The 16,650-nt window shown below is 38.6% G+C and overlaps 2 protein-coding genes across 2 annotated transcripts in view; one reads left to right on the top strand and one right to left on the bottom strand.

The window, feature by feature from the left end:
• Nucleotides 1–16,356, bottom strand: part of LOC115625710 (CD109 antigen-like) — a 37,511-nt gene extending 21,155 nt beyond the window's left edge. Inside the window, exon 1 of the mRNA XM_030520855.1 lies at nt 15,940–16,356. The gene's annotated coding sequence lies outside the window, so the exon portion shown is untranslated. The remainder of the gene's footprint in view (nt 1–15,939) is intronic.
• The window catches only part of LOC115626095 (neurotrimin), a 31,841-nt gene that overhangs the window by 3,694 nt on the left and 11,497 nt on the right, over nt 1–16,650 (top strand). Inside the window, exon 3 of the mRNA XM_030521347.1 lies at nt 7,007–7,223. Coding sequence (XP_030377207.1) covers nt 7,007–7,223 — 217 coding nt within the window. The remainder of the gene's footprint in view (nt 1–7,006; nt 7,224–16,650) is intronic.

Raw genomic sequence — 16,650 nt, 5'->3', positions numbered from 1 at the left:
AGCTACAGACTCGCTCATACCACATACACACAACAGATAAGCCAGAGCAGTGAACCGGTGAGTAGGTGGCGCCACCTCACTCAATATTCATTGTCTCCAGCATTGAGTTTTGCATTTCATGCGGCATACTTTTAGGCTGCGCTTAATATGCATAGCCGCTTTATGTGCGTGTGGATATGTGAGTGGGGTATTGGGGGTGGCAGCAATTTAAATTTGCATCGAATTGAATTTCCATAATAGCAAAAATCGCGCGAGTGAAACGTGCATAAATTTCATTTGACATCGACACTGAGTGCAAAGCACAGCAACCGCATTACCAACAAATGGCAATAACAATAAATACAACTACAACAACAGCAGCAGCGGCGGCAGCGGCGGTAGCAGCAGCAGCACCAGCATCATCAGCAGTTGAGAAAACGGAGAATGTGCTCGTAATAATTTTTATGATATTTCGCCTGACAAAACTTAAAGGACAGCAGTTGTTGCCACAGGTATGCTCATTGAAGAAAAGAAAAACAAGTACAAGAGGCGGCTTCAGGCACCAGCAGCAGCAGCAACAGCAGCAACGACAACAAAACGCAGCGGCAATAAAACGTGACTTTGCATGCAAAATAGTTGCGTAGCCGTCGCGTGCGCCCCATGGTTGGCTCTGGAATTGATTTTAGCCCGGCATCGGGGCATCGCCGTCGTCTGCTCGCCTACTCGCCTGCTCTACCTAGCCGCGGCAGTTGGCAAATATTTGAGCTGCGTGTAAATTAACTCGCGCACTTGGATGGTCTTTTAACACGTTTGCTCTTAAATTGTTAATATTTGTATACGGCAGCCATTTTTAATTTGCTTAAGTTGCCAAGTGGCTGTGTGTAGACCGCCCAAGGCTGTTGCTTGTCGTCGCCGTGACTTATTAATATGTGTTGTCTTTATGTGAGTGTGTCTGTGTGTGTGTGTGTGTGTGTGTGTGTGTGTGTGTGTGAGTGTGGTGCGTTTGTTTGTATTTCAATTTGCACACACATACACCAACAAGGAAACTATATCGCACATACTCTTAGACGAATGTATGTACGCCTACAAAAACAAACACCAAACACTTACGCATACAAAACAGTACTGAAGAAAACAACATGAGCATAAGTTTGGTTTGTTTATGAACGCACTATGCCTAACCCATTCTCCTCTAGATTTTCCTCCCTCTCTCTCTCTCCATCTCCCTGGGCAACTGCCGCTTGCTGGGCCATAAACATTTTCCAGCATAATAAAGTGTGTTTGTGTTTATTTTGTTTCTGTTTGCATGTACATATGTACGAGTATGTGTGTCTGTCTGTCTATCTGTGCGTGTGTCTGCGTTTGTCTACTGTCTTGGTAAATTTTCTACTTCTTTGCTTTGCCAGCAAGGCGTGCAAAGTTTTTTTGTACTCGTAGTTTCAGTTTTAAAATTTTATGACTTCATTTAGTGCTTTGTAGTGTAGTGTAGTGTAGACGTTGATTCTGTTTCAGCCATTACGCAAATTGCCAGTTTGTCTGTTGTCTTGTTTTGCTATCGACTGATGCCATCGGCAGAAGCCACATTGGCATTGTAGCCTGAGGAAATTTAGATAAATATGATCAGATTTGTAGCATATGCATTTCAGCTCAGCAACGGCAGGGTGGGGTGGGGCGGACCGGGGCCGTGTGTTGCGTGCGAAAACAGATAAGTGGATATGCCAAAAATGGCGAAAATGAGATTTTTGTTAAAGCTGAGTATTCCTGATTATTTTGCAAGAAACAATGTATACGATAGCTATCGGTGCCTAAAATGTATTTCGTTTAAAATTGAAAGTTAATATCAGAATGTAAATTGGTTGCACTCCCAATGCTTTCAAAACTGTATGTGGGGAGCTTGACAATAATTGCTATCCATGTTTAAAATTTACAAAATTTCCTTATTTAATTTAAATTATACATAAATAAATAAATTTGAAATATACATAAATATCTCAGAAAAATGAAGAATATTTAACTTATTATTAACAGGCAGACATTTTTAATCTTTATCATAATACAGCAGCAGTATTTGAACTTCAAATACAAACTTCGAAAGTCATTAGAATTATATTTCAAAATGATGTATGTATGTTGTTTGAATACAAGTATAAGAATCCAACATTCAATTGAAAGTTTGCTCCATTCGAGTAAATTTTTTATATATCCAACTTTATTGAAAATAATTCAATTTAAATCAAATAGTAAAACATTCTGATTAACAAAAACAATGAATAAAGCAGAACATGTTTTATTTCCTTCCTTTTTGTTTTGAATTTTTAAAGAGGGACGTGTACTTTTTTTCGTAACTATCGACAAAATCTTTGCACAAATCTTATATTCCAACTAATATGCTCCAAAGATAAATGTATAAATTAAAAGGCAATTTAATTCGTTTATATCATACTTCAATTCATATTTGAAACTTTTTTATAACATTATAAGAAATCAAGCCCCGTGTTCATTTGCATATTACTCTGTAATAAAGGCCGAGAAATTGTTGCAATAAAATGTAATTTAAGTCCCAATTTGGCGTACAATGCAAAAGGAAAAAAATTAACTCTTACGCCCTGCCTATAAGTTCTATTACCATTTCCTTAATTTTTTAATAAAACTCCAATTAGAAACTGAATAACTGCCATCACCGGGCTTGGAGTTAAGACTCTCCTTCCGCCTTCCACATCTCTGCAGTGGATAAAAGTTTATCATCAACTGCCGTAGATCTCTAAACGGATGACCCAGTATGTTAATAGCAAACTCATATGGGTACCGGGACACCGGAAAATAGAGGGGAACTGTATTGGGAACTGCCGTATGTATCCTTTCAGGCAAGGAGAGCATTGATTTTCCGAACAAAACTGACCTGGTCAGCTCTGGACACCAAAGGAATATAAGCTTCGAAAGCAAAAAAAACGTTAGAAGTTTCCTTGATATTGACAGATTATATGGAATCACAAGGCCTAAGGCCAACCGTACCAGCCATCGCAACCTAACGTAGCTTACAAACCACATTTTGTAATAACCCAGATAGTTTGGGTCGTCAAGGAAATTAGAAGTTAGAATAGAAAGCGTCAAGCCAACAATAACTAAAATGTCAGGGAGCATGCTTAAATGTTATATTCAGCGTAAGTCTGCCTTTAAATTGAGAACGACTTTGTAACGTGCGGTAGCTACATTTTCATTAGTTTATCATGAACTTCAAGTAAATCCCAACATACTAGGCAAGCAATTTGTTGCAACTGAGTCCATTGTCATAACTTGAATTAGGCAAACTCAAAATTGAAATTCATGCAAGCTGTGGCCTGAAAGTTGAGTGCCAGCCTCGACAGCCATAGTTAGGGATGCTGCTGTAGAGCCGCTCACTAATCCTAGGCAGGTAGACGGCTGCGCCAACATTGCCATTTATCTGTGAATGGACTTAAATATGCGTAACATTTTAATAGCACACTCGGTCCTTAACAAAAAAGTCAAACGATAAAAAGTCAACCAGAGAGTGCCTTGACTTTCAAATGCTCTGCTGACATTTGACAAAAATTATTAAGCCAAAAGTCAGAGGGCAAGTTAACCAACCCACTAACACACTCAGGAGTGTGACATTTGGCGCATTTGAGCGCCATCTGAACTGCACGGAAGCCCGTACTGCAATGTGTCCATGACTGGTCAGGACGCTGCGGCTTTTCAACATTTTTGGTTGCCCTTACATGAGCCTAATTAATTTCATTCAAATGACCCCAAAAAGTGTTTAGTTTTGCTCGTTCGTTCGTTCGTTCGCTCTGTGTCCGTGTGTGTCTTAGAGATGAGTGTCAACGAGTTTAGTTTAATTTCACGGCGTCGTCTCACGTGCGGAATTGAAAAAATTGTAACAGCTTTCATTTCAAGAAATATTAGATATATCCATTTATTGAATCATTGCAAAGACTATGTTAAGCATGTATATTAGAAGAGCTGCCTTTTCCAAAATAGGCGCAAATTATTGCTGAATATGTGGATTATATGCGTGGACCGATTTCACATAATTTGATCGCATTCAGATGTAATATATGTATGTATATAGGTCCTGAATATACTTTTATTTTGACTGCAAATATATGTTCACTTTAAAATTAAATCTAACCAATATACATATTCATTAAATTTATTATTATTTTTTGCTGAAAAAAGTTTTATTTTGACTGCAAATATATGTTCACTTTAAAATCAAATCTAACTAATACACATATTCATTATAATTATTATTATTATTTGTTTAGATCTTTAACCTTTATTTAAGATCTGGCCTAGGTAGGACAATTATTAAATTTTACGATAAATTTTCTAAATCATGCTTCTGTTATGCTGGCAGCGACGAGATTCGAACCGAATCTTAAAAAGAACGTACTCACATTAGGACTAGCTCGCTCAGCTATGCCAGGCCCCACAAATTAATTATAAATTTCAACAACAGTTCGAAATTAAGGTTGGCTTTTGAATATAATAATAGCTCCAAGTTTTTGTCACAACTTTGCATTACCTAGATGTACACGATTTAAATGCCCAGATAAGGTTTTATAGTATAACCTGAACTCTTTGTTGTTTACAAATTATGGAAACACACAAATTAATGAGCCAATTTTTGTGAATAAATGAAATGAAAAAAAAAGTGAATGAAAATACTCGGAATAGTTCTCATGCTTCGATTTTTTCTAAAATGTTTAATGTTTTATCGAAATGCAATCTGTTTGTACTTAAACCAGCGAAGGCCTGAGAAACTATGGCCTTTTCACCCGCCATTAATAGTACATTTGTATTGCAATATAAGCTTTAGCAACAATTCTCGAAAGATGTCAGTTGTAGTTTTATTCAGTAACAAAAATATACAGATTTGTAGAACTAATGACTGTTGAAGCTCACGATCATCAGCAGAAGTCCTGCCCTAGTGCATGAGTGCGTGCGTGTCCTCAAATGCAAATACAGCATAATTTGCGGCAAGTTTAAAGTGTCAGCCATTTCGTTGTTTGGAATTTAGACTTTAAAAAATAGAACACACACAGCTGTGCAGCAACAAACAAAGTGCAAATGCAGTTTTATTGATTTTAAGTGCATACGCAGCTCCAACTCATGCCGCCCTACCTACAGCACTTGATAAACGTGGCTTCATTAATATTTGACTTTTTTTGTTGATGCAGCAGACGAGTGGCGAGCGTGGAGCGACGGAGCGAACTGGCAACTACTTAAGCAAACTACAGCTGCTTGATTTTTATTATGCTGGAAGCCAAAGAGCAGCAGAGGCTTGGCAGACAGCGACTGGCAGGCGAGGCAACAACAGGCGAAGGCAGTCAGGCAACAGCCACCTAGCCAGCCAGCCAGCCAGCCAGCCAGAAAGTCAGCCAATGTAAATAAGCGCAGTGCCAGTGAGGCTTGCTCCTCTGTCCATGCTCATACCCACACCCGTACCCATGCCGATTTCCATTTCCAGGCCCTTCTCTTAGTCTTATAGTCGGTCCAGCTGAGAGCCTGGATACGACAGACTGCCTGCCTGCCTGTCTTCGTCTGCTTCAATCGCCGGAGCATTGCAGACATTGAAAAATTAACTGATATCTGTCTATGTTGCTGACACTGTGCTGCCAATGGAACTACCACTATCCTACACTAGGTCTGACTTTGGGGATGGCATTCAACACATCTCAACTCAACTAACTTAGGCAACCGAACGCCGTTCAGCTCAGCTCAATCATGTCAGTGCGACTGCGGCGGCAGAGTCGTCTTATAATGGGGCTTTTGATTAGGCTTCGAAAATGTATGCTAAATAATTCCTTTCTAGTCTTAAGTATTGCAGATGACCGTTGAGCTAAATAGGTTGGTTTCTCAATACCAACATCATTTAACCTGTTACAGGGAACAGTTGATTAGCTGCTTAACTGCCAACGATCAAGTTCTGCAGACATTTTATTCAAATTTGAAAAAATCATAAGCTTTTTTTTTGAGAAGATCCTAATTATGCTCTAATATATGTTTAGGATATTATTTATTTATTGAATCACGTTTTTTGAAAGCTCCTTTCTTTTTTATGGTTTCTTTCGAAATTATTTTAATGAATCATTTCGGAAATAAAACGAATAAATAACGAACGAAAACAATGCATCTGATTCTGTATGATTTAAAAATGCCTAACACTTCATGTCTTTAATTTTGATAACACTAACTTAATTTAAATCATTCTCTTTTGAAAAATATCACTAAGGTACTTAAAATAAAAGTTTATTCATTTTAGATATAGATTTTTCCAAGAGGCAACTATTGCTAGATGTATTTAATATGATATGATAGATATGATAGCCCCCCTTATTCGCGCCTCTGCTTTGCAACCAACCCTAGAACTGGTCCCACATTTTTTTCTCTACTACTCGTATTCCGTGAGTTGTTGCTGCATTGGTGCTTTCTGTAAAAATTTATCATTGAAATGGCATCGCTGTCAATGTGTTTTTGTTTGTTCGTGTGCCGCGGCAACGTCTTGCGCTTAAATTTGCATAAATTGTTTGTTGTTCTACCAGAAGGCAGCGGTGGGGTGTAGCGGGAGGAAACTATTGCCTAAGCACAGGCGTTGCCTGATGGTGGTCATAACGAACGCCTCATAGCTGGGAAACTTTCTTGCTGCACGCAGCGGCAGCTGTCACATGTGATGGCATCGCCAACTTTGGCAATTTGACCGAAGACAGCGTTAATCCTTCATAAAAATTGATGATGATAGGAAAAAAGTTGGCCAGCTTCGGCTACAGTTTTAGCTCCAGCTGTAAAAGTTTGCTCCCGAAAAGATGAAAAGACAATAAAACGAGAATTTGTCGTCTAATGATGGGGCAGCGGCTGGCTAATAAATGATAATTTGATGTTCGTGATGAGCGATTTATAAACAACTATTAATATGCACTCACTTCTCACTGTCTCCCACTTTCCGCTTCCCACTCTTTTCACTTTCACTTTTTCTCACTCTTTCTCTGTATCTGCATATTTACAGGTGGCGTGGATGCATTTTGAGCAGTCAGCCATCTTGACGGTGCACAATCATGTGATAACGCGTAATCCACGCATTAGCGTGACGCACGACAAACACGACAAGCATCGCACCTGGTTCCTACACATCAACAACGTGCAGGAGGAGGATAAGGGGCGATACATGTGCCAAATAAACACGGTGACGGCCAAAACCCAATACGGCTTTGTCAAAGTTGTCGGTAAGTTGCCTTTGAGTTGTCAACTGAAACTATAGTCTTTACCATAGCCAGCCAACACGCCGACCCGCCAACTCGAAATCCCGCTCCGCCACTGACACTTGGCATTGAAAAGCCGGCAATCGTCTCAAGTTGCACAAAGGCGGGAATCGAGCGGCTGACAGTTGTGCATGCTGTGCCCAACACACATGTCTTTTGCATATTTCATTTCATTTGCCAGCAAGGCGCTCCGCTTAGGAATTAGCAGCCCTTGACAAGATGTCCACTGAGTCGACTTTGTCAAGTCGGCCGCACACATAATGAAATTCCACTCAGAACACTCTATTAGAGGCGAATATACTGGCCCACCCCTTTCTTTCAGGAAGCCAAGTAAACAACTTACGGCCTGCAGAATTTTGTTTTCTCGCCTGCCCAAAAAAGTATGCTTTAAAATATTTGTATGCCCCCACCATGCAAATGGAAGCCCCAACACACGTCCGATGCCTGACATTTTAGCATGAACAATTGCATTTGTGTGCGTGTGTGGCTGATTTTGTTGTTCATTTTTCATGTGTGTGTGTGTGTGTGTGTGTGTGTGTGTGTGTGCGTTTGTGTACACCATGTCCACGTTGACTGTGGACTATGTGGCCAGGCCAGCGTGGACAATGTGCCTGCCAACACTTGACAGTCGCTGTGACGCTTCAGCGCATCGTGTGTGGGGGCCATGCAAATACCCTTTCCCTGTCGGCCATCACGAATTAAATGGTAATTTGCAATCTTCTTAAGCTTTATTTAATATTTAAAAAAAGAGGTGCTAAAATCATTAAAAAAAAAAAACATGTTCTTAATAGTTCCCTTGGCTAAAATCTAAATCTAATCTTTATTAAAATTGTAAGCAATTCGTTCAAAAAATAATTGTTTAATGTGCAAAGTGACAAATCGAATAACTTTTCTGGGAACCTCCAAATATTTCAAATAATCTATACAGTTTTAAGTCCGTTTTTGCTTTTTCGACAATTGTGATTTTGAAGAGACTGACATGGGTTTTCATTTTCACCTAAGTCGTCAAATCCTACTAACAATTTGGCTCCAAGTCCATGAGTGTAGATGAGCTTTTACCATAAGACTGTTTGTTACATATTAAAGGATTGATTTAAATTTAATTCTGTTTATAATAACGACGGGTAGATCTATATTCTAGGTTTTTCGTGGCTAACACCATAATAGCATATTCAGGATAATTAAAAGTTAGTTCCATTCCTCCTTTAGTTCTCCCTTTCCTTGAGTGCAGCTGATCTTCTATCCCAAGACTATTTTTTATTTTTCTCGTATTGATTAATAATTTTTACTAAATTCGTAGACAATAGTAACAGATATTAGTCAGTTCGTATGCTTATATGTGTAGCGTATGAAAAGTGCGTCTACGAGTTTGTTGTAATTATTTCGACATTTTTATCCATCCATATGTTATCTGTCTTGTATTTTTTTGTTGCTGTTGCCATACAAAATTGTAACACCCTGGTGGTGTTTTTAGCTCTGTGATTGCATTTTCAAAAAGCCGTTAAGCACGCTTCAGTGTTGTAAAATGTTCAAATAGCACGCTTCACACGCACAGCCAGCAATTTGATGCGGCGTGACCAGCGCGGACACTTCTAGGACGTTACACGGATTTTGTGCAACGTTGTCACCATATCGTGTATTTTTTTTCGACCATGCACACACGGTGCTTACGTTTATCTCACACATGTGCAGACACACTCACACACGCACACACACACGTGGCGCTCATGCACGCTGCTGCTGATGTGGCAAAAACGACAGCCTGCGAATGCGAGGCAAATTTACAGTGAAAAATATGACAACTCTGGTCGTGGCTGGGAAAAAACTAAAAAAAAAATAAAACATCCAGTGAAGGGAAAAAATATATGAGACAACAAAAAAAATTAAAATATGCCGGCGGCAGTTTTGACCACACTTGCAACTTTTTCAGCGCTGCGTGCCACGGTCAAAATTTAACAGAGAAAAAATAGTAAAAGCCTTGCCCGTCGGCGGCCTAAGCTCAGTCCGCTGGCCCCGATTCATGAAAACTGCTACGTGCAGCATATGTGCACTATGTCCATATCCACATGCTAATGTGTGCACGAGGGGCGCAACAGGGTGACCATACTTGGCCCTCACATACAGTTTAGGTATTTCTAAGCAGAAAATATATAGAACAAATGGAGTATGTCCCGATTCTTGTTTTAAAGCAACACTATAATTTTATATACTTAATTATTTATGATATGTTCATTTTGTTTAAAATATTTAAAATAAAATTAATTAACTTAGAGCCTAAAAGTACATTTTTATAAAAAAGGTAAGCATGGATCAACAATTTCTTTAAAAGAACCGACCAGATTTTAAATCAATTTAAAGCAGCATTGTAGGATGTACATTTTTATTAACTATTCGGCTGAGACAAAAATGTTTTTTAAAACGTCTTCTGTAGTCTTTTTATAAATGAAATATTTTTATTATTGAAAAAGTACACTTTAGAAAATAATACCTCGCCTACTTACAGTTCTAGACGACGATATATTGAAGTGAAACAGAAATAGACAATTTCAAGAACGCTTTTACTATAAATGGATCCTTCAGACTGTTTGGCATTCCTTGTCTAAGGCAATTATGGTCACCCTAATGTGTATGGAAATCTAAATGTGTGCGCTAGTGTGAGTGTGAGAGTGTGTGTTGTGCCCACATTTGCATGTCGCTGCTGTGTCTGTTTGGCCAGTCTAACTGTTGCATGGCATAGCTTTTTGCTCGGCCTCGCCGCCGTTTGTTTGCGCACATATTTTTCAAGTTTTGCCACAAAAACTGATTTATGTGCAATGCACAGTTAGACGCACACGCACACCACACACGAGGCCAAGCTGAGCAAGAGACAACGGTCAGCATGTGCATGAGCGCCACCTATCGACCATTTCTACCCGTACAACTTTATGAGTGTCCCACACTGTGTTCCCTGTCTATGTTTGTCCACCGGATGATGTTGATTTGTCAACTTGAAAAGCGGATCTCGTGCAAATTCTTACATTTCCTTCCCGTTCGCTCGCCCATGCAGGCGCAGGAGCTGGCTCCCACAGGCCCGTACACAGCCAATAAAAAGTTTTCGACCAAATGTTATTAGATTTATATGCCAACTATTGACTTTATGCAATTTGAGTTGATAAAAATTTAAAATTGCATGCAAAATATGAAATCAGAAGGCGGTAAAAAATAACACGAAAATTGTTGCCCGAAAATAGTCAAATAGTCAAACAATCAACAATGCAAATGGGAAAATCAAAAACAAAAACAATGGCACGAAACATTTTTATCGTGCATTTGCTCTGGTTTACCTTTTTTTATTGTGCTTCTTTTTCCAAAAAAAAAAATATCGACTATGAATTCCTTTTGTTTGCATCCAAAACAAACCTCAAACAATTTGCGGCATGCATGTCGCACAACTCGCTTTTTGATGTGACAAAATGTATGGGGCAAGTGGTATTTCGTTTTGATTATACGTAAATAATTTAAGAATTTCGTTTCCACACATACAGAACGTTGACATGAAATGCTGTTAATATTCAAATTGAGTAGAATGAGCAATTGCAATAGTTGTATTTGTTTAAACAAAGTAAAAAGTCACTACCAGGTCTTCAGTACCCAACTAAAATTAATGATATTCAACACTTAAGAGTGTGAATGAATCTTTATAGTGGAAAAGTGCTTAACTATGGTTTGAGTCTAGTTTTGCAACCACTTTCAGGGTTTGAAAAAAGAAATTGGGCTTACAATTGCGGCATATATGTAAGAGACTAGACATTATTAATTTGCAATTCGCAGTATTGTTGATGAATTAATTAATTATTAATGCACAACAAGTATTTAAAAATAAACAGGACTTCTTATAAATATCCCTTTCTTGTGTTAGTTAAAATAGAGATGACTTGATGGGCCGTTTGTTATTATTTGCCTAAGATGTGAATTTATTAAAATCAATCAAAAGCTCTGCACAAGTTGACTGATAAACAAGAATTGCTCACATCGGTCGACACTTGTGACTGATTTTTTAAATAAATAATTCCACATAATTTTCAGCGACCACCATTTTTTTTTAATAGAATGTACTTTCAAATAATATAAAATATTTGTTTATATTAAGTGTATTTTGTACTCCAAGAACTACAAATAAATCTATTTGTAACACTCTTGATAAAAATGATGACTGTCATTGCAAAAAGAACTCTATAGAATTCTAAATATTTTAGTTTAGCTGGTCATGACCAGCGGGAGTATTCATTTAAAATTAGAGCCTCAAGGACATTGAGTATAAAGAGCAAAAGCTGTGCAAATTCCAATTAAAGTACGCATTGATATTACATTAAAGTTGTTGTCGCCGATGGAATTTGTTGTGATTTTAATAGTGATTTGTCAGCACATTCAGCACATCTAAACGATTTATCGTATTGCAGCTTTGCAATTATTTTTGTACGTACGCCGTTCTATGTACATACATAGACACGAGTATAATTTGCAATGCTATGTGATGCCGAATGATGACATAACAATATCTCGTTATGCAAACTGGTTTAATCTAATTTCATTGGATGGCATTTAGTCGAATTTCCTTTGGAGCCACATTCTTAATTCCATACTCAAATGCAACATTATAAAATCACATAAAATGCATTTCATTTACATGACAAATCCAATTAAAAGTGCAAAATTAAATGGCGTGCAATGCCGGCAAGAGAATAATAAAAAAAAAAAAAAAAAAAAAAAACTGCTGCCTAAACAACACACACACGCCCACCTACATGCCCCGTGTTGCACTCGATGAACGAACAAACGCAGAAGAGGCAGTCAATTTAACAATTTAAGCGCAACAACAACAAGGACAATAACAGCATGCATAATTACATTGTGCGGCAAAATTTAATGAAATTAAAACGTTGCATTTGTCGTCTAAATAAAAATGCAAGGCCCGGAAATATAACAAGCAGAATGTTGTCAGGCAAGCGAGTAAATAAATAAATAAATTTTGGATAGCGCGAGGGCAACATTTTTGTAAATTAAATTGCTGAGTGCACAGCGCACTCCAAACGAAACACACGCACAAGCACACGTACAAAACGAAATTACAAAATGGCGGCACAAACAAACATTAAACGCGTTTGAATTTATGAGCCACGCATACAAAATGCATTTAAATGCAGCCACAAAAGCTGCGGCACAGACACCAGCACCAACACCGACAACGGCACCCAAATGTCCGCGGACTCGGTCCACGTCCGAGCGCCAACAAAATGCAAAACAAATGCAGGCCCAGCAAAGCAAACAACAACAAGAACCGGCGCGGGGGTCTCATAATTTTTAATTTTTGCGCTCACATAATGAGGCAATTTATTAAATTCAATTATTTTGTTGACATTAAAAAGAGTGGTGTGCATTTATTTTCGCTTTTGCGCTATGTTTCATCCCCATTTCCGTTCGTTCTTGCCCGCCTCTGTGCTTATTGTTGGCCATGTAGCACAACGGTGCGTATGAGTAACTTTTGTGCAGCCACAAAATTTATTGGCCAAATGATAAACTGAACTGCTCGGCGCAGGATATGAAGACTAATTGCCGTTCATTAGACAGCAAAGGAAGCGACCGCCAGGACAATTGGCGTCGGCCATATGCCACATTTTATACGTGACAATTTTACGTTCGCCAAGATTTAATACGGTGAGAATTCGGTATAGGAAACAAGCAAAGTTGCATTTAAATTATATGTGCAATAAGCTCTTAAATGTTCTTTAAATATTTTCATTGCTTTTAAGAAGTGCGAAAGGAGGGGGTTAGGTTTGGTTGAGATGCCATAGAGATGCCTGGGTTTGTTAAATCCTCGCCGTTTTCAACCACCGGTGGTTGATTTAGGAAGGATTGCCCTTGAGGAACAATTCGAGGCCTGCTGGACCATAACAGAGCCTCTTTTCTTCGGCTTTTGTTATCCCTCCCGTTAACTAATCCGCTTACTAATGAAAATATTTGATGCAACAATTGTCATGGGAGTATTGAGACTTACAAGACTTAATCAAATAACCAATAACCAATCTCAAATCTCCCTTAAGTTTATTAATGGAACCTCCATACTTATATATTAGACTCTACAAGCTGGACGCTTTCGACCATTTTCCCCTTTTGCGCAAGGACAAGAAATTACACCAAATTCGTTATAGTGAACGTACACTTTATTGTTGGCTGTTGGCATTCATTAAATAAATTGGCGCTGTCCTGCCAAAAGTTGCCAACTCTTACAAGAAATTACAACCAAAAACAAGAAAGGAATGCTAAAGTCGAGCAGGCTCAACTCTTAAATACCCTGTACCACCCCACAAAAAAGTAATTAAATTAATTTAATTAAATTAATTAATTAATTTAATTAAATTAATTAATTAAATTAATTAATTTAATTAATTAACTAAATTAATTTAATTAATTAACTAAAGTAATTTAATTAATTAACTAAATATTCCATGCATGCATAGATACATTTACATTTACATCAGAATCGTGCCTTATGCGTGTTTGTGTACTTGTACATATGTATGTATGTGTGCATTGGGCCTGGTTATATGGCTATAACTTTCTTTCCGATCATTCTATCATAATGAAACTTGGTATACGGATATACAATTACTAACTGGATGTGTCTACCAAATTTTAGTTCAAAATTCCAAGAATTACGGGAGTTATAGAAAATCGTTAATAGGGGGGGAGTGGGGGGGTGGATCAGAAAAAATGAACAAACTCGTCCTTTCTCGGTCTCAGGAGAATCTGTATACCAAGTTTGGTTATTCTAGCTCTTATACTTTCGGAGATCCTTGCGTTCATACAGACAGACAGACAGACAGACAGACAGACGGACAGACGGACAGACGGACAGACGGACATGGCTATATCGACTCGGCTTGTCATGCTGATCAAGAATATATATACTTTGTGGGGTCTACCAAGCCTCCTTCTGTGTGTTCCATGTGCACTCGCACAAAACTAATATACCCTTGTACCCTTTGGGTACAGGGTATAAAAAGTGCTATTGCTAATTTGATACAAAATGATGGCAAATAAATAGACGCACACACGCAGAAAGAGAGGGAGAGAGAGAGAAAGTTCCTGGCCAGGGGATCGACTGACCGATTAAACCGTTTTTGTGCTTGCTAGTGAAGGCTTATCGACGACAAATGCTTAATTGCCATGGCAAAACACTTGTTCACACACACACACACACACACACAGACTCGCACACAACTTGTTCAGAAGATTTCAACTGCAGACCCTGTAAAGACGTTGTGTGTGTGCGTGCGTGTGTGTGTGTGCTTTCTTAATTAAATTTCCAGCATGTATGTGAAAAGTTTTGCTAAACAATATAAAACGCTTCACGTCTGCTTCACGGCTGCCGCAAAGTTGGTCCGACTAAACTTTCTTTGCTGCAACGTCATCGTCATCGTCATCCTCATCGTCGTCGTCGTCGCCGTCGTCGTCACAGTCTTCGTCGTTGTTGTCGTCAGCTGGCAAGGATCAATAAAGAAACTAATATGTCAAACTACACACGGCTGACAGCTGCATGCGATCAGGGTGTGGGGGCGAAGGGCAGGGCGGGGCGGGGCAGGGCAGGGCAAGGCAAGGTGGCTGCGGTGGCAGCGCGATTAGCACATCAAGCGTTTATTAATAGCACACAAGGCGGCAGCAGGCAACAAATACGTATAAACTGAAAGGACAAAAACTTTTTCCACTTGGGTCATAAAGGGCACACATTTATGGGCTTGTTGTCATTGCCCGGTAGAGAGCATTGAATAGCTGGAGGGGGGGTGGACTGGTTGGAGGGGGAGGTGGAGGTGATGGAGCACAACAGAAGAAGAGCTTAAGACAAAAGTTTAGAGCGCAGCGAAAAAGTTCAAGTGATTGCAGCTTTTAATTACAGTTTCGTTTCTTGTGCAACGCTTTAGTTTTTGCCACCACCGCAGCCCACAAGGCTGCATGGAAAAACGCTGGTTGAATTAGCGGGAAACTTTACGTTAAGCGGGTCGATTCATAGATAAGAGTAACGTTTTGTTAATTCTTTGGGGGAAATCGGCAATTAACATAAATCCCTAAATTTATCACATATAGGAAAAAGGTTACAAAAATTTTGAGTTAATATTGTTCACTAAATTTATGAAGTTTAGCAATGTAATTAAAATGTTAATTATTCACATTAAACGAAAACGTTTATTTTATGACTAACAAACTCAAATATTCTGAAAGAATAATGTTGATCGGTTAAACAATAGGGTATATATTTGTCAAAAGATGTGAGTTTGAATTAGTTATTAATTCAACAGGAAAACAATGAGAAATGATTGCAATTTCCCCTGAAGTTTTTACAAAATATGTATTGTTTTTTGATTTGCATTCTAAATTGAATTTTTTAATCGTTCTTTGTCTTCTCAAAAGCATAAACTGTTAGACCTACATAAGTAGGTGCTCTCTAATTTAATTTGTTGTAAACTTTTCCGGGTACAGTGTTCAAAAAGAAAAAAAACTTACTTGTATAGCCACAGATAGTTTTTATGGACTATTCTTGGAATGTTTTCCCTGAACTATTAGTTTTGATGAGTTCAGTCGTTAGTCAAGTGTAAGAAGGTCATAAGTCTAATATTTGAAGAGTGGCTTAAATTGTTTTACTTACCCTTGTATTTACACACTGCTGCATTATTGATTTATCGAGGTCAAGACATGAGCCGCAGTAGACATCTGAACGCCCTGCACGTGATTTTTCTCCGCTTTCCAGGCTTTCCTTCTTGTGAAATGAGGAAAATCGCATGCGATAACTTTTGATTACAGGCGGCGCATTGAATATGAAATGAGGAAAGTTGCGAACAAGCTATACCAACTGCAGCCTGTCAACGTTCCATATGTCCAACTACATAGCTATGTGTTTGTTCGTCCAACCGTCACTCCGTCCGTCCGTCCGTCCGTCCGTCCGTCCATCTGTCTGTTTGTTTATCAGTTGGCCAAATCTTTAGCATCTTTATGCGAACGCCTCACGCTTTGTGTGCTTTGATTTGCATAGATTTTTCATTACAGATTTTCAGCTGGAAAGGGTAGCTGAAATAAAGAAGAGAAGAGTTAAGAAAAAAAAGGTTTGGCCCAACAATTGAATGGCATTTGATGTAAGCGCGACGGGCACACATTTGCATGCTTTGTTGGGGGCCAATGCCGATCCAAAGACTGATGACAATTTGATGAAGGTTCCTGCATTGATTTTTAAATTAACTGTTGGCATAACAAACCACCAAAAAACACTGAGCCCAAGTTGAAACTGACACTGAAACTAAAACTGAAATGAAGCGGAGCGTGCTGAAAAGTTAATTGGGCTTAAACTAGAAAAGCTCTGGCA

The sequence above is a fragment of the Scaptodrosophila lebanonensis genome, unplaced genomic scaffold, assembly GCF_003285725.1.
Source record: "Scaptodrosophila lebanonensis strain 11010-0011.00,11010-0021.00 unplaced genomic scaffold, SlebRS2 tig00000080-arrow-pilon, whole genome shotgun sequence".
In the NCBI taxonomy this organism is placed as follows: Eukaryota; Metazoa; Arthropoda; class Insecta; order Diptera; family Drosophilidae; genus Scaptodrosophila; species Scaptodrosophila lebanonensis.
Note: the sequence above shows the minus strand (reverse complement) of the source record. Positions and strands in the feature narration are given on the sequence as shown.